Genomic DNA, 19541 nt, shown 5'->3' with positions numbered 1-19541 from the left:
TCCTGTTTCATTAGTATCCTTCAAGGATACATTCCTCTGAACCATGCACTGCTGAGTGACTATCGGCTTTCCCCCTTGTCCTAGTTTAAAAACTGCTCTATCTCCTTTTAAAAGTTGGTGCCAGCAGCTTGGTTCTACTCTGGTTAAGGTGGAACCCATCCTTTTGGAAAAGTCTCCCCCTTCCCCAAAAGTTTCCCCAGGTCCTTACAAAACTGAATCCCTCTTCCCTGCACCATTGTCTCATCCACACATTAAAACTCTGGAGCTCTGCCTGTCTCTGGGGACCTGCACGTGGAACAGGAAGCATTTCAGAGAATGCCACCCTGGAAGTTCTGGATTTCAGCTTTCTATCCAAAATCTTTGTGTCCCAATTCTGTCTTGCAGGTGCAGCAGGACAAAATCAACCTTCCAATTGCAGGTAAATGGATAACAAGTGTTTCACTTTCAGATAATAGAAGGACTAGGGGGCATTCCATGAAGTTAGCAAGTAGCACATTTAAGACTAATCAGAGAAAATTCTTTTTCACTCAATGCACAATTAAGCTCTGGAATTTGTTGCCAGATGTGATTAGTGCAGTTAGTGTAGCTGAGTTCAAAAAAGGTTTGGATAGGTTCCTGGAGGAGAAGTCCATTAACTGCTATTAATCAAGTTTACTTAGAGAATAGCCACTGCTATTAATTGTGTCAGTAGCATGGGATCTTCTTGGTGTTTGGATAATTGCCAGGTTCTCGTGGCCTGGTTTGGCCTCTTTTGGAAACAGGATGCTGGGCTTGATGGACCCTTGGTCTGACCCAGCATGGCAATTTCTTTTGTTCTTATGTTGTGTTGTTTCCTTGCTGTGTTGTTTGACTCTGTATATTTATTTAACCCTTATTTTCTTTCTCTGTCTCTTTCCAGTGAACTCTGCAGTCCCTGTGATTTTGAGGCTTTTGTACTGCATGTCCTTCACTTATGTCTCTGGCACAATTATTTGTGACAGCTGCTGCAGTGATTCTGTACTCTCTTTATGATGTGGGAAAAAACAGTTTCAGTCTAGCTAGACTTTGTGACAAATATACACTTAGTTGATTTTATTTAGGATGAATCTTCATACTCTCTGCCGCTGATAGGGTGCATGGCTTGCTATAGCGCTGCTGATGAGTGTGGCTTGAGTGCCAGATGTCGCTCTTTGACTGTGATCCTCATGCTGTATTGGGTACTTTGTTTCTGGAGCAGTCAAAAACCTATCTATACTTTTTAAATAATAAAATAGGGTGTTCTTCCACTACACTAACCGCATTTATCTTCCAAAGTATACTAGGAGTGCTCCCTCAGTGTTTATTAGTGGCAACTAACAGGAACTGGGCTAGCTGATTGTGGAAAACAAAAGTAAATTAAATATCCTTTTTCTAACTAGCACAGAGGAATTAAATTCAGATGCTCGCTCATGTATGGTGAGGATTATTTTCACACTTTCTTTCACTCTCCTCTCATACCGCACTGAGTACAGGTTCAGGTGCTCATCAACAAGTAGTCACAGCCAGTGGCTGTATATTTACATATGTAATCTGAGAAGATGCCACCAAGTAGTTTCATATTGGGGATGTTATAACTATTAAAGCACTATTATCTGTACTTCTGTGTACTCTGCCTATATTTTCAACCTGGTGCACAGTGATGGAGCCTTTTTCCACCTAAGATAAATAACAAAATGGTTCCTCTCACTTTAGAAGCAGCTCTGCTGTTTGTCACGCCTTTCTTTTCTTTTAGCTTTCTCAGTGGGTTCTAAGATTTGCTATAAGCAAGCTTACAGTTTCATGTATCCAGTCTGTCTCTCACTGCAGCACACCACTACAGTAAAGTAGACCTTCTCCAGTGACAGACTCTGGTTCTCCTAGATCAATTGGAGAGATCATACCTCTTTAGAAGATATGTGTATTTTCCTATATTATGAGAGCTATAGCCCTCTCCTTGTTAGAGAAAGCCAAGATCACTTATTATTATATATTTCTTCAAAGCAAGCATATACAAAGCAAGCAAACAGTGGCACATACAGCCATATGTAGGTATAGTGATTGTAAAATCACTCACTTTATCCACACTACATTTGCCAAATTTCCAGTCAACTCTTATAATGCTTTCAATGGCTGATGAAAATTCACCACAATACAGCCAGGATCATTTAATATTAACAACTAAACTGCCTACTCTGAACTTTACCTGGAATTTACCTTATTTTTAAAGCAAATATCACACTAACACAGTCACACATGCTTCAAACAACCATACTGGAGATGTGTGCCTTCCTCTCTGTGCTCCACTGTTGTGTATTTCTGGGACTTCAGAGCAGTCTCTGAAGAGAACTAGCAGGTACCGTCTGCTCTCTCACTTAGTCAAACCCAGACTGACTGAAATCTCTAACCGACACACCCAGGAAGATCAGTGCTCCTGACCTCAGCAAAAAAATAGATCTAAGAGGCATTTAGGACCAGGTTTAATATACTTTTCATCTATGGACAAACCCCTTCTTTGTATGAAGTTGTAGAAAATAAAATGTGGGAATTTTGAGACATAACTTGAGGCTGAGATGGAATCTGAATGTCTTTATCAGTGAGAAACTTATATGTATCAGTCCACTAGCCCCTTCACATAATTTTCCCTCCAACACTGGCTCACAAAATGGTGTCACCAGCTCATTTGCATAGACACTTTCCTCAGGATTCCAGTGAAAAATGAAGTTTGATTTGTTTTCACTGAGAACATTTGTTTGGAATCCAAATCTTTCTCTTCCCAATAATTTGGAAGAGATATTGAAGTGATTCACAGCATTTTCCAGGTTTCAGATTCACTCTTTACCATAAAAACTACTTCCTATAATACCATAATATATTTAAAAATTTCCACTCACACTTTGCTGGCATTTTAGTCCCAGACTTTTCACTCTTTTATACTGTTTTGGGTCCCCTTTCTCCATTTCTGCTCATCTCCAGAGCATAGCCTCTGAAACCTCACAAAACCCCTCCAAAAGAACAGGATGTATTTAGTTAGGCATCTCTGATGTGGCCAATATGGATCTGCAAGTCCACTTTGGGCATTCTGGTGTATTTTTTACACATTCTGAGACCCCAGACCACCTTTAGCCGCTGGGAGAAGCCCCTCCAACTTGTCCATATGCATAATTTGTCTCAATTTTAACTTTAAAAAGAGCTCTGGGACCCCACCAAAATTGATTTTAAGGTGGGAGGTCAGGCAGGCTTTCCCTCTAGAATCTGCTTTTTTTTTTTAAAAATGTTCGTTGCTCAGATCCATTTTTTATAAACTTTTAAAAGTTCTTCTGATCTCTGTAAAACCAGGAAGTACCTCCTCCAGGTCACGTCCAGGTTGATGATTTGCATGTCAATTCTCCTGCAACTTTATTGCACATACACTGCAGTCATCAGATTCTCAAGAGCATAGGGAGGGAAGCAGGAGCTCTTACAGCTGCCTGCACATTTTCCCCATGCAGTAGCACACTCAGTGGGAGAATTGTGGGGAAAAAAAATATGCCACATCCCAGCAATGTTTTCTTAGAGCCCAGATTTCAGATCAGTTAAAAAAAAAAAAAACCCTCTACCCCCTTATTTCTATATTTTAACCTCTGGTTACACAGGGATACAACTTCCCCTTCCTCTTTCCCTTTGTTATAAGTTTTTGTTTTGGACCTTTTTGTTTATTTATACTGAAGACCAAGTTACCACTTAACCTCGTACTACCACCATAAAGGACTGCAAAGTGTCCATTGACAACATTGCGTATACAGTTTTAATGTTCGGACATGATTCCCTTTTCCTGCGTGGCACCCCCATGGAATGTGAGGCCACAGCACTATCTGATCCACACTCTTTTTGCTGAGGCAAGCCACCTTTGGAGACTCTGCCCCAGCGTCCACTGTTAAAATATATCTGGTCTGTGTGGGCCACAGAGGCTGCTTCACTAGCAGTAGAAGCAGCAGGCTGCCCGGAGTTTTCAAGTGTTGGTCTGGAGACTCAGAAATTCTGTTAGACTTCCAGTCTCCAGGTCAAATCCGGAGAGTTCCCAAGTACGCCCAGTATATGTTAGAGGAGCAGAGGCAGGCACATAGCACCTGTGAGCTAGGGCTCACTAAATGTTGCTATTACAGATGGTAAATACAATATAGAAGTAGAATTATATTCCTTTATTATATTAAAGATGTTTAGAGATTTCTAGCTGTAGCAGGCCGAGTTGCTATAGCCTAACCAGCCCCCCCTTCTCTTCCCCCCCCTTCCCCCTCCTTGCTGAGAAACACAGCCTAGCCTGCACAGCAAATTACTTTGTGCCAAGGCCGGCACAAGGAAAGGAATGTGTAAGGATGAATCTCCCCCCACATTCCTCCTAACTGATTTTTAACAAAAAGATTCTCCTAGCTAAACTAAACTAACCAGAGAAATAAGACTTTCTCATAGCATTGAAAAATAACAAGAAAAATAGCCATTTAGGAACAGCACGTAAGCAGATATGAAAAAGACACAGAAACAATAGGTTAACTCTGAAAGTTGAAACCTGGCATTAGAATACGTTGGTAAAGCAAAATAAGAGAAACAGAACGTTTTAAGATGCATGAGAAAATGCCTGAGAAAAGAGGTAACGCTGAAATGAAGGCTGAGTATCCAGAGATGGGGAGGAGTAGAAAGATAAGCGAATGTACAATAGTAAGTTGTTTTTGCTTTGTGGGCGTGCCTGCTTATGCCACCCGACCTTGCAAGTTCGTAAAATAAAGAACAAAAATTGTTTCACCAATTCTTTGTGTTCACTATATCATTTTCTAAAGCGGTGCAGTACCGCTTCTAACAGCACCCCACTTATGCTGGTTCCTGTTTCATTTTTATTTTCCAAGTGCTGGCTACACCATTACTTTATGTCCAGATTTGTGGCCTGATAATTACAAATGCGACAAAGGCTTTCCTGAGTCCCTATCGCCTATGCAAATCCTTAATTCAATTTAAATTTTTCTTTTCTTTATTTTCCTGCCATAGTGACACCATGCCCAAATATTTTCCAGGTCTGTGATGTCATGCTGGCATCACCCCTGGGCCTGGCCGCATTATCTATACAGCAGCAAGGGCTTCCCTAAGGCTCAGCCTGCATTCTCCAATCTGTCCAGAGCCAGTGCAAATTCACCCTGCATGTCCCTGGCTGACCCAGTCCACTTGCTGCAGAGGAGGCAGTGATTGCCTTCCCTCCTAATGGTTGCTGGTTTCCCTGGATTGGGAAGCAATATATAGCCCTCCTGATTTGATCTCCTCCCTGTCACAGGCCCTATAGGCCCCAGGCCTTGGCTAAAACAAAATAAAAACAGGGGGGCCCTGAGAGGCAGCCCTACTACTCTTGTCATAATTTTCAATTGGAGCAATAACAGCTTTGGATGTGCAGCACTAAAAGTTTCATTTTGGTTTTTTTGTTGTTGTTTTGGGAGTTTATTTTTGTTAATGTTCAATTGGTTTAATTTTTTTTCAGTTCGGTTTGTTTGCCAAACAGAAAAAAATTATAAAATAAACTCCACACCCAAAAAATAAAACCCTTCCCCAAAAATGGGTTTCCCAGGTCTTGGGGTTGAGGTCTGATCAGAGGCCTAAGACAGGTTCTTGGGCCTGACCCGAGACCTGGTCCTGTCACTGAGGCCTAGGCTTAGACCTATACCTGGCACTGAAGCCTGGTCTGGAGACTGAGGTCCAGCACCAAGGCCTGTCCAGGCAGCCTAGGGCCAGGCCTCTCGATGTCATCTTTCTTCTTCAGTATTCAAAAAATGACACAATCCACTTGAAGGCCACACTGCAATGATGGGACTGTGGTGCCTTCCTCTTGAGCGGACATCACCATACTGATGTATAGCCTTGGTGATAAGACTAGGCCTCAGTGTAGGCCCTAGCACCAGGCCTCAGTGTGGGCCCTAGCACCAGGCCTCAGCGTGGGCCCTAGCACCAGGCCTCAGCCATGGTAATGGGACCAGAACTTAGGCCAGGCCTCGATATTGGGGCTCAGTCTTAGTGCTGGGATTATGCCTTGGGCCAGGCCCCAGTACCAGGCCTAGGCCTTCGTGTTGAAAGCAGGTCTGAGCAAAGCCTTGGCAAGGTGATCAGGCCTTAAACCAGGCCCTGATGCCAGGAGCAGGCTTTGGCTCTGGGTCCTGGCCTTGTGCAAGGCACACACTTCACTCTCGTTTTCCCTTTTAGCTCACAGCTGCTGACTTTAATCAATAAGTGATGTATTGAAGCTTGTTCATTTAATTTTACTTTTTTTTTCTCTAACCATTCTGGGAGATCTCTTCATTTGTTAAGACAGATGCAAAGAAAAGGGAGATTAAAAAAAATAAACAGAACTGGTATCATTCATGAAATGAACTTGAACTGCAGACCTGCTTTTATTAAAAGCAAGTTTGCTTACCGTATATGGTGTTTTCGTGGATAACAGGGTGAATTAGCCATGTTGTCTGGGAACGTTCCTCCGGTCATCTAGGTTGTGGAGCTGCTCAAAACACACAGAGCTCTGCTCTGTGTGCCTGCCTGTGTGTCTTCCCCTCTGGTTCCCAGCCTGCCTCAGTCTGTTATCCAAGCTTGTGCAATATTGATTGAGACTGTCCGGGGAGGTGGATGGGTTAGCATGGCTAATTCACCCTGCTATCCATGGAAAACACCATTTATGGTAAGCAAACTTGCTTTTTTCCCATGGATAAGCAGGTTGAATTAGCCATGTTGTCTGGGGAATCCCAAGCTGAACAGTTGAGCGCCCTACTGGATCTCTGGTGCCATGCGCAGTCCCTTCTGGTAGGCCGAGGGGCATCTCAGTTAAGACTGTGGTTGTGGGCAGTCTCTTTGGTTGTTCCTGCCGTGAGTATAGTCCTCCCCACCACTGCATATGAGGCTGTCTGCTGATTAAGGCAGTAGCACAAGGTAAAAGTGTGCAGGGACGCCTATGTGTCGGCCTTACATATGTCCTGAATTGGTACATCATGCAGATGGGCGATGGATGCTGCCATCGCTCTTACTTGATGGGCTCTTGGCAATGTAGCTAGAGTCTCTGATTTTCTGTTATAGCAGAACAGGATGCATTATGAGATCCATGATGAGAGGGTCCTTTTTGATACCGGGAGCCCAGGGGCATTTGGATTAAAGGAGACGAAGAGTTGAGAGGCTCTTGACTCTGAGTGGGTACGGTGCTTGTAGTAGGCCAAAGCACACTTGCAATCCAAGGTGTGCAGCCGTCTCTCGGCATCCGACTTGTGCGGCTTCAGAAAGAAGATCAGCAAGTCAGTGGTCTGGTTGAGGTGGAAGGCTGAAACCACTTTTGGGAGGAAGGAGGGATGTGTACGTATTGTCACTTTATCATAGTGGAACCATAGGTACGGTGAGTAATGCACTAGGGTCTGCAGTTCGCTTACCCTCCTGGCCGAGGTGAGGGCAACTAGGAACAGGACCTTCCAGGAAAGATACCTCAGATGGCAACTGTCCATGGGCTCAAAGGGTGGGAGCATCAGTTGTTCCAGAACCAGGTTAAGGTCCCATGGAACCGGAGGTTTTTGGACCGGCGGGTGCAGATGCAGTATGCCCTTCATGAACTTTGAGACTAATGGGTGGCAGGACACTACGGTGCCCCCATGAGGAAGATGATACATGCAATTGTGCAAACATTGACCTCTCCAACGCAGACTCTGCCATGACCTCTTGGCATAATATCACCAACTCCGTAGCTAATAAAATATGTCCCATGTCATTGAAAGAAATTAACCCTGCCCGACAAAATAAAAAACCTTGGTTCTCACTAGAACTTAAAAACCTCAAACAAGAGCTACGCCACAAAGAACAACGATGGCGCAAGGACCCCACCCCTGCTTCACATTCAGCCTACAAAGCCTCCATGAACCACTACAGGAACACCATACTACGCACTAAAAAAGATTTCTACGCCTATAAAATCCGCAACTTTCTCTACGACGCAAAGGCCTTGTTTTCATATGTCTCAGTACTTACAAAACCCACTCCCCCAACCATCCCTGACGATGAAGCTCAAAATAAATCCATCGAACTAGCAACATTCTTCGAGAAGAAAATCTCGAACTTACTGGCCCCTTTGATCTCCTTGAATAATCAACCCCCGCCCCTTTACAACCCTCCCCCCAATTACTTACAATCCTACTCTCAACTCCTTCAAACTCACTTCATCCCTAGAAATCGAATCCATCCTCAAGAACATGAAGCCTTCCTCTCACCCATCCGACCACATACCGACTAAACTCCTACTTACCATCCCCAACACCATCTCCAAACCTCTGGTGGATATTATAAACTGCTCCCTTTCCCAAGGATCTATCCCTGACCTCCTGAAACTCGCCATGCTCAAATCTCTACTAAAGAAACCCAACTTGGATCCAGCTAACCCTGCTAACTTTTGCCCCATTGCCAATCTTCCTTTCATCACTAAGCTAATGGAAAAATTGGTTAACAACCAACTTTCAGAATACCTAGACGCTCACAAGATTCTCTACCCTCCCAGTTCGGATTCCGTAAATTACTAAACATGAAATCCCTCCTGATTTCCCTCACAGACAACATCTTAATGGGCCTAGACAAAGGTCAATCCTACCTACTGGCTTTACTCGATATCTCAGCAGCTTTTGACACCGTGAATCATCCCATCCTCATCAACCGACTTGCAGACATCGGCATCTCCAGTACTGCCCTCAGTTGGTTTAAATCCTTCCTCAGCAACAGAAAATACAAGGTTAGAATGAACAATAAGGAATATGTTCATCGCATGGAGTACCTCAGGGATCATCCCTCTCACCAACGCTGTTTAACATATATCTGCTACCCCTCTGCCAGCTCCTCTCAAGTCTAAACTTAACTCATTTCATTTACGCCGATGACGTACAGATCTTGATACCCATAACAGATCCCATCTCCAAAACCCTCAATTTCTGGAACAGCTGCCTCCATTCCATCAACCTACTTCTCTCCAGCCTTAACCTAGTCCTCAATACTTCTAAAATGGAACTCCTCTTCATCTCTCCCAATGACAGTGACCCCCTCTCTAGCAATCTCAACATTCCATCAGTGACCCAAGTGAGAGATCTTGGTGCCATACTAGACACTCGAATGAATTTTAAAAATTTCATAAATAACACCACAAAAGAATGCTTCCATAAGCTACATGTTCTAAAATGGCTCAGACCCCTCCTTCACTTTCACGACTACCGCACAGTCCTCCAAGCCATCCTGTTCTCAAAAATTGACTACAGTAACTCATTACTCCTAGGCCTTCCCGCTTCCACTACTAAACCTTTACAAATGCTCCAGAACTCCACCGCAAGGATCCTCACCAATGCCAGATGAAGAGACCACATCACACCCATCCTAAAAAATCTACATTGGCTCCCCATCAACTTCAGAATCTTGTATAAATCTCTGACCATCATACATAAAACCATCCACTATAATTACACACTCCAGCTCAAAATCCTGTTGAACCTTCACTCCTCCACGAGACCGATCAGAACTGCCTATAAATGATCCCTTCATACACCCCACGCCAAATCCACACTTCACCCCTCCACATGGAAACGTGCATTCTTCACAGCCGGACCCGCTCAATGGAATTCACTCCCACCAGAGCTTCGCCAGGAACAATGTCTATTCACCTTTAGAAAGAAACTGAAGACTTGGCTATTCGAACAAGCCTACCCATAATCGGTCAAGCCTCAAATAACACCAAGCCACTAATACTGACCCTTAATGCAGTCATCTATTGAGATCCTCAAGATTTGTTTGTTGTTGTTTCCATTTCCATGTCCCGTATTCTCGATAAGTTACTTGATGTCTATCATTTTTAACGCTAAATTTATTTCCATTTAAGTTATTCTCACTCTTATTCTAGCCCTATGTTAAAATAAGTTTACATTTCCGATTTGTTCCGAGTTCTTCGCCCCATGTTATATGTAACTTTTTCTCCGTATGTTTATCTGGTTTTCCCTTGTTTGATGTAAACCGGTACGATAAGACATTGTCTTGAATATCGGTATAGTAAAAAATTAGTAAGTAAGTAAATAAATAATTGTCCTCTGACTGATGCAGTTGCTAATCCTGCTTGGTATAGAGAGTGAAGGTACTCCAATAGCTGTTCTGGCGGGCAGGAGAAGGGATTCACATTGTGCTCTTTTCACCAGTTTGAGTATCTGGCCCATTTGGCCTGATAGCTTTTCCTTGTGGGCAACTTCCTGGAGCACACCAATACCTCCTGGATTAGTGGTGGTAGATTCAAATACAACAGTACTGTCCTTTCAACCTCCACGCCGTGAGGTGAAGCGGTGGGCGCGTGGGATGGATGAGGGATTCTCCCTTCCTGTGATAGTAAATTCTCAGCCTGCCCCAGGGGCAGTGGTTTTCTGATGGAGGGCCGCACCAGGTACACGTGTACCACAGCTGCTGGGCCCATGCCAGCGCTATGAGGATGAGGATGGCTCTGTCCATGATGCACTTTTGCAGAACTCTCGCTATCAGACGGATGGGCGAAAAAGCATACAGCAGTCCTTGCTTCCACGAGATGAGGAAGTCGTCCTGCTCTATGTGATGCTTGCTGAACAAAAACGCTCGCACTTTCCTGTTGCTTTCTGTTACAAAAAGGACTATGGTTGGTCCACCTCATTCTTGGAAGATTCAGTCGGCTACCCCCTCGTCGAGCTCCCTCTCGTGGGGCCAGAACATCCTGTTCAACTTGTCCACTCTGGCGTTCCCAACGCCTGGGAGATAGGTTGCCTGGAGAGAGATCCTGTCTGTCTCCACCCATGCCCAGACGGTTACCGCTTCTTGGCAAAGTTTCTGAGAACCGGACCCTCCTTGTTTGTTTATGTAAAACATCTCTATCTGATTGTTGATATGGACCACAATTGATTTCCCTCGTAGCATGTCGCTGAATGTGCACATAGTGAAACGCACCACTTGCAGCTCCAGCAGACTGATCCACTGCACCCTCTCTTGCTGGGATCATTGCTCCTGGGTCTACCTCTGGCCTATGTAGGCTCCCCAGCTCCGTAGGGAGGCATCCGTGGTTAAGAAGACTTGGTGCTGAGGCTGCCGGAAGGCTCAGTCAGTGCTCTGGACTGCAGCCACCACTGAAGATCCTTTCTCATGCTTGCATTGACTAGCACTCGTCGTGACAAGGGATGCAGATATTGTATCCACTGTGCTTTCAGACTCCACTGTAGTCTGCCCATATGCAAGCGTGCATTCAGCACCACCTGAATTGCCGCTGCCACGTGGCCTAAGAGGATCAACTCTCGCTTGGCCAGCGCATGTCTGGTCACTAGCAGTTGCGCTGCCAGGGCCCTTATAGTGTGTGCCCTGGACTCTAGTAAGTAAGCCCTGCCAACTCTCGAATTGATAACTGCTCCAATGAACTGCAGATCCTGAGTTGGCTGCAAGTACGACTTCTCGTAGTTGATCAGTAGGACCAAGTCCCCCATGCAGTCGGTAGTGGTCTGCAGGCTGCGCTGCAGGGCAGACTGGCTCGGGGCTACTACAACCAGCTATCGAGGTAGGGAAACAGCTGTACTCCCTGCCTCCTGAGGTGGGCAGCCACCACTGCCAAGCATATGGTGAAAACCCTGAGGGAGGATGATAGTCCAAAGGGGAGCACCTTGCATTGGAAATGATGTTCCCTGACTTGGAAGCAGAGGTACTGCCAACAGGCACGGTGGATAGGAACATGCGCATACGCATCTTTCAGATCTAGTGCACTAATCTAGCGCTCTCAACCCCCAAAAAATTGAACTGCTCATCATTTCTAACAAACATCCTTCTCCACCTATTCCACTCACTCACTCCTCCACTTCTTTCCCTTCACACACCCGCAACCTGGGTGTTCTCATTGATAACCAACTAACTTTTAAATCCTTTATTAACTCTATCATAAAAGACTGCTATTTCAAGCTACAAACGATTAAAAAGCTCAAACCTTTACTTCACCTCTCTGATTTTCGTACAGTTCTTCAGTCTATTATTTTTTTCTAACATAGACTACTGTAACGCCCTCCTCCTTGGTCTCCCTTCAACGTATACTAAACCTTTACAACTCTTACAAAACGCCACTGCACGTACTCTCTCATGCTCCAAAAAAAGAGACCACATCACACCAACACTCATTGAACTTCACTGGCTTCCAATACAATCACGAATACTGTACAAAGCACTTTCCCTCATCCATAAAAGCCTTACAAATGAAAACCTCCACTGGATCAACCCTCCTCTCCTTCCTCGCTCGACAACAAGACCCACTCACCCTGCCCTACAAGGAAATCTCTGCACACCCTCAATCAAACACATCAAACTTATCTCTACTCTGAACAGGGCCTTTTCCCTTGCTGGCCCTACTCTATGGAATTCCCTACCTCCTGATTTACGCACAGAGACCTCTACTCCTAAATTTAAAAAAAAATTAAAAACATGGTTGTTCCTTCAGGCCTATCCTGCACTATCTTCCCTCTCCACTAAAAATACTTAACTGCTGGCTATTCAATTATATGTATTCTCGCAAATGCCTCTCCCTCCCTCCAACTTTATGCTTCCTCACCCTCCCTTTTTCCTTTCAGTCACCTCAGGAGCCATATATGCTCGATTACCTTTCCCACCCTATTGTGCTTGTTATTACCCCTTGTGTTTCTCCTAGATCCTCTCCACATAATTTCTGATGTAACCAGCATCTTACAATTTCCACTCCTAAACCTTACGTAAGCAGCATTTCAGCTCAGTCATTCTATGTTAGGCTCATTGCAAATGACCACTAGCCCTGAATTGGAATATCCATCACTCTATGTACATTGTAATATAGTCTCTTGTATTTTGTAACATAGTTATCTTACTTTTCCTTTTATCTGCCTAAGATACCCAGTTTATCTGCCTAAGATACCCAGTTGTCACAGTCCCCCCTTCTCAACTTCTTGATGTTCTATATTGTTTCTTTCTCTTATGCAATTAATTGTTCTATGTAAGGGCCATGCCCAAAAGTTCTGCCTTGTCTGTAAACCAATACGATGTGCAAACGGCTATCGGTATAGAAGAAACTCTAAATAAATAAATAAATAATCCAGTTGCTGGGCTGTAAGAAAGGGAGGATGGTCTTGAGGGTGGTCATCTTGAATTTTTCTCTGCAGATGAACTTGTTTAGCGCCCTCAGGTCCAGGATGGGATAGAAGCTCCCCGATATCTTGGGGATAAGGAAGTAAGGGGAGTAGAATCCTTGCTGCCTCTGGGTGGCCAGGACATAGCGGATGCAGTTCTGTTGAAGCAGTCTGGCCACCTCCTCCTCCAGGGCCCTCTCGTTGCGCATCCCAATTACTCTCGGTCGTAGGGGCCGTGGAAGTGTTGGTGTATTGCTGAAATTCAAAGTGTATCCTTCCTTGACAATTCGGAGCACCCAGCAGTCGGTAGTAATCCTCTCTGAAGCATGGTAGAAATGGGATATTCTGCCCCCTACTGCTAGCGGCTGGGGTAAGTGGGGCATAATTAAAACCCTGACTGCTTCTTCTGATTGTTTTGGTCCGCGGGTCCCCACAGAGGGTGCGTGCTGCACTGTAGATTCTGGTTCGGTGGCTACTGCGGCTGTGCTCCCCTTGGGGGCTGGTACACAGGCTGATGAAAGGTGGGGTATGTGTGCGACCTCCCGGAGGTATGGTAGTATCTCCTTGACATCTCTCTATCTCTCGGGGATGTCAGGGACTGGATTGTCATGCTTTGCTCTTTCAGTTGCACCACTGTCTCTTTCAGCTTGTCTCCGAATAGATTGTCCGGGAAGCAGGGAAGATCAGTGAGCTTTTCATGGACATCTTCCCGGATTGAGCTCGCTCATAACCAAGCAAGCTGCTTTGCCGCAATGGCTCCTGTGGTGATCCTGGCTGAGGTATTATTAGGAAGGGAATGGTTAATAAAACGAAAAATGTCAAAATGCCTCTATATCGCTCCATGGTGAGACCGCACCTTGAATACTGTGTACAATTCTGGTCGCCGCATCTCAAAAAAGATATAATTGCGATGGAGAAGGTACAGAGAAGGGCTACCAAAATGATAAGGGGAATGGAACAGCTCCCCTATGAGGAAAGACTAAAGAGGTTAGGACTTTTCAGCTTGGAGAAGAGACGGCTGAGGGGGGATATGATAGAGGTATTTAAAATCACGAGAGGTCTAGAACGGGTAGATGTGAATTGGTTATTTACTCTTTCAGATAATAGAAAGACTAGGGGGCACTCCATGAAGTTAGCATGTGGCACATTTAAAACTAATCGGAGAAAGTTCTTTTTTACTCAACGCACAATTAAACTCTGGAATTTGTTGCCAGAGGATGTGGTTAGTGCAGTTAGTATAGCTGTGTTTAAGAAAGGATTGGATAAGTTCTTGGAGGAGAAGTCCATTACCTGCTATTAATTAAGTTGACTTAGAAAATAGCCATTGCTATTACTAGCAACGGTAACATGGAATAGACTTAGTTTTTGGGTACTTGCCAGGTTCTTATAGCCTGGATTGGCCACTGTTGGAAACAGGATGCTGGGCTTGATGGACCCTTGGTCTGACACAGTATGGCATGTTCTTATGTTCTTATGACCAGAGGAACGTCTCCAGACAACATGGCTAATTCAACCTGCTTATCTATGGGGGAAAAACGTATTCAGACTTACTGTAGCAGCATATTATGTTGTTTTGCTAAGTGCTATACAAATATTAATATTTACTATAAGCATATTTGGCATAAGAAACTGTCCCACAATGCTGAATAACTTAATCTAGACAAAAAAATGCCAATATTTCAATTCTGCCCAGAACCTCTATTATTGCTAAATTCTTGTTACATGATTTTATTTTCCCATTTCTAATTTTTGGTCTTCTTCCCTTCATGCTACAGTTTTATGGACATTGTGTTTTGGTGCTGTAGTGTTGCACTACATCTTCTGTAACAGTTTCATCCTCTCCAATATCCTTCATGATCTTCTTGCCCACAAGGTCATAGATTTCATCAGGGGGGAATCCTTTTGGTTCTGCCACTTTTACTGCCAGCATGTTGAGAGTTAGCACAGTGCCTGCAGGGATCTTCACTTTTGCCACCACCGACTTGCCCAGCTATAGAAAACAGAGCATAAAGCATATGATTTGTTAGCATATGAGATGGGGGTCTATGCAATAAACTTTAGCAGGCACCTCAAGGCCCTCATCTGCTAAAAACAATAACAAATCAAAATCTAATATATGTGTATGTACATATGTGTATATAAAACCTGAGGAATAAGACCCAGATGCAGTTCAAAGTCTCAGGAAATAACCTATATGCAAAGCCTTTGATTCTAATTGTTTTTTACAGTACCTTTGATTTTAGCCTTTACTATTTTCTATCATTTCCTATACATGGGTCTAAGGCCTTTTAACCCCAATCATATCAAGAGATTCTATATATATGCTAAATGACTTGTAAATACCAAAACACTGAGGTGACGTGTGCTCAGGGCTCAGGAATGTTAAAGATACCAGAGAAACTGCGAAAAGTAATACCAAATAAGGGCAAAGGGGAAATGGGCATGACAGAGATAAGAATGGTATAAAGTTTAGGTTAGAACAAAGAAACATTGGACTGGCATCTTTTCTTTGCTACTTTACAGGCAGCTGGTGGAGATCTGATTCCAGTACCTCAGAAAATGACTATGTAGAGTTTTTAAAATTACTTTTCTGAGTTTCTTTTCCTTTACTCCTCTCGATAATAACATTCTTTAATTGTAAGAAGACTGCCAAAGATGTTATTTAAGAAAAACCGGATTAACAAACCTCACAAACTGTGCTATTTTATTTGTGAGGTTTTATATACATATATATACATACACATTTATTTGATTTGAATTTGTATTTATATTTTCAAGCCCTTGAATAAGAGTGTGCTTTTTACACCCTGGGTTTTAACTTGAATAAACTTTGTTTTCACTGGTTCTGTTCAGCCTCCTGAAATGGGTATTTCGCAACTGCGAAAAATTTTTAGAATTGCATTTTGTGCTGGGAAGAGAGAGAAAGAGAGAACCTCTGGCCTTTTGTACTATGCTATCTCGCCCTAGCATGATGGTACCTTCTTATACAGTCCATCAAGCTAGGGTGAGAACATAGTAGAAATGGCATCTTTGTGAGACTTTTTTCACTCCAAATGATGTCAAATCTTCACCAAGGTGTACTGTGCTGTTCGTACATCTCACTCTACATCAGAAACTAGGGATGTGCATCATTTTTATGATGAATTAAAATATCGTATGATATTTCATAATTCATCATGTATCGAGGGTCCCTGAAAATGATAGGTAAACCTCACGAAATTTCATGTGGTTTTCTTATTGTTTTTTTGGGGGGGAAGGGCACACAGGAAAAATAAAATCCCCAAACCCACCCCAACCCTTCATATCTAATTATTTACAATCCCCCACCCTCCCGACCACCCCCCCCCCCCCCAAAACTTGCCTAAGTCCATGGTGGTCCAGTGGGGGTCCCGGGAGCGATCTCCCATTCTCAGGCCATCGGCTGCCAGTAAACAAAATGGCGCCAGTGGCCCTTTGCCTTTACCATGTGACAGGGGCTATCGGTGCCAATGGCTGGCCCCTGTCACATGGTAGGAGCAATGGATGGCATGCTAAACCGAAAACGATTCTATATGAAAAAAAAAATGCTGATCCGTGGGAATACGAACTTTTCCCGCGGCTACACGTAACCGAAAGCGGAAACGATCAGGCACCCGAATGCACATCTCTATCAGAAACAGGCTCCTAAACACTAAACCATCACCAGCACCTCACCTCAAGCTATTAGATGGCACCTCCTATTGAGATATAAATACTTGATTAATAGGAGGGCCTTATAGATAGTCTATATGTCTCTCTCTCTCTCATGCAAAAACAGGAATTATAGCAGGGTGTGATAAGTTTACCACATGATGTGATAATTCTAAAATTCCCCTAAAAACACCCCTTTATGTTATCAATGCATTAGTAACACATTTTGATGAATCTAGTGGTTAGTGAGGGCAAGCTAAATAGTGTGAGCATGCTTCTGAGAAGGCTTAGCTAATTGCAAAAAGGGGGCCTGCAAACTGAAGACCATGGGCAGGAAAGGACCCACAAGCCCTCAGGGATGAACACATTTGATTATACTTCCCTTTGCCAAGACAAAACCCAGCTAACACACATTTTACACAAGTTCTTCCACACAAAAACATATTCGTACCACAAACAGGTCTTCTCAAATAAAGCTGTCACACATCTCAGAGAGACTTTCAGCATTGCTCCACACCTCAAAATGCACAAGGCAGAGAGGTTTCATACTGGCGAGGAAATGGACAGGCTCCAATGACAGGACAGCCAAGTCTCCGGCATTGAACTGGAGACTCTCGCTTTAGCAGGCCATCTCTTGCATGCCCATTGAGGCAGTCTAAACTCCCACCCAGAGCCCACCCACATTTCCTCCTCTTTCTGCACATGCCTTTGCAGCTTTGCTTATAAGTGCCTGAGACCGGGGGGGGGGGCCCAATCCACATTGCTTATATTATGTTTCTAAGTCATATTGTTTATTACATGCAGAGCTATTCGCTGAAGAATTTGTTGACCTATTTTTCTGCTAAGTACACACACTACAGGAAAAATTACCTTGTCTTTACAGGAAATTTCACAGGGCAGGAGCCGTTTGATTGAAGATCCCCTAGCTTTCTCCACTGTGCGGATTGATCTCACTAGTTCAGCCAACTCATTTGGTTCCAGAGAAGCCTCATGATCACTTCCTTTCCAGGTTTTATTCAAAGTAACATGACGCTCCAAGACCTTTGCACCCATAGCTACAGCAGCTATTGAAACAGAGATTCCAGTTTCATGACCAGAGTATCCAATCGGAATATCAGGAAATGCAGACTGATATGCCTTCAAAAAAATACATACCAAGTAAGATAGTAACATATACCTATGTGGGCTTGATAGACATCATTGAAAAACATTTCTATTGGATTTTTTTTAGGGTAAAATTAAAATGACATTTCACCTAAAAAAATATCACTTTTGCAAAATATTTGGCATACTTCAAATTAGATTGATTGCCCTATTTCAAATCCTTTTGTGAGCTAGGATAGGAAGAGGGAGTAGAGAAGGGGTGCACCATTTTGGAGCAGCTCCTCCACTGAGGTTGCTGGAATGGCTAGCCCCTGCAGCATGGCAAGGTGTGGCTTGTTGAATTAGAGAGCGGATATAGGTAGGAGTGTTTACTTCAGTTAGAGTTTGTTCCCCTGCTTTTGGTGCTAGGCCTCAAGGCCAGAATGCCTTCAGGAGTAGGAAGGGGACCAGTATCTTCTGAGTGCTGCTTCCATAAGTTTGGTTGCTGATTTTTTTACTTATTCATTTGAGGTTTCCTTCCTGTGAAAGCCCTGGTACCTTGGTTGGAGGATTTGGGGGAATGTAATATCTAAGTTAGATTAGAGGAAGGGAAGATTTTACTTCTCTACACCCCACAAACTGTGGGTTGGATCAGGGGTGACTCACTGCAGGAAGATTTCACATTTTCCCATTTTTGTGAAGACTTTAACCTTGAATTATTGGCGAGGAAGTTTGCTGCCATCCTTCCTACCCTGAAGAGGGGACCTTGTAGAGAGATGCTGTGTTCCCTGTTATCTGGACCTTTCCTAATAAAGATCTTGTTTTGTCATCTGAAGAGGGGACTGCGAGTAAAACGTTTTTGATACATATGAGGACCCCCATCTAGAGTCCGCACCCTGGTAGAGAGGTACCTTTGGGAGATTGTGCAAAGGAGGAGACATTTTTTATTTGCCAGTATTTTACAGGGGGATTTTTTTTTCCACCCATCTAGGATACCCTTGTCCACCAGGGAAGCTTTACTTGTCCAGTGCCTGGTAAGTGAGAGTTTTCCCTGGCCCAGATACTGAGAGACTCTTGCACAGATAGAAAAAAGAGTGGAGACCTATGATTTTTATCTGTTGTACCAAAAATGGATATAAACTGTGCCACTTTGCCATTTAAGAACTTTTTGCAGTAAAGAATTATTTTGGACCCTCAACTGAGCCTCCAGAGTATTATGTTGGTGCTCATATCCCTTAATAGTGAAAGTGGACAGATATGCTCACATCCCCTGATACTTTGCACCTTGGTAGATTGATCCCCTCCACTGCAAAAGAACCTGGTCCCAGGATCCTACAGACTGTACGAGAGGGAGAGAGAACTGGAAAGTAGCCCTGAGAACCCCCCCCACACACACACACACCTTGAACCCCTGTACTCTAAGTCAACCACCAAGCAAGGGTTACACATCTATAAAGGACATACTTATGAGATAGATTGACCACAACCCTTCTCATGCTCCTATCACTCAATGTTCCCAGCCCAGATAGGTTCTGAACTGCTGCATCCTTCCTTAATTGAAAAAAAATCCAGAGGCAAATAGCTGTTTAGGGCATGTTTCATTAAGACATTTTCCCATAGACACATGCAACCCTCCTTCTGGGC

General features: G+C 43.8%; 1 protein-coding gene across 1 annotated transcript in view; it reads right to left on the bottom strand.

Annotated features, from left to right (window-relative positions):
- Nucleotides 1-14679: 14679 nt before the first annotated feature.
- Nucleotides 14680-19541, bottom strand: part of LOC115092784 (sialic acid synthase-like) — a 96068-nt gene continuing 91206 nt past the window's right edge. Inside the window, exons 5-6 of the mRNA XM_029604101.1 lie at nt 17685-17951; nt 14680-15135 (exon numbers count right to left, since the gene is read on the bottom strand). Of these exons, the coding sequence (XP_029459961.1) occupies nt 14923-15135; nt 17685-17951 (480 nt within the window). The 3' untranslated portion in view covers nt 14680-14922. The remainder of the gene's footprint in view (nt 15136-17684; nt 17952-19541) is intronic.

The sequence above is a fragment of the Rhinatrema bivittatum genome, chromosome 1 (genome assembly GCF_901001135.1).
Source record: "Rhinatrema bivittatum chromosome 1, aRhiBiv1.1, whole genome shotgun sequence".
Taxonomy (NCBI): Eukaryota; Metazoa; Chordata; class Amphibia; order Gymnophiona; family Rhinatrematidae; genus Rhinatrema; species Rhinatrema bivittatum.
This window is presented reverse-complemented; position numbering and strand designations above follow the sequence as displayed.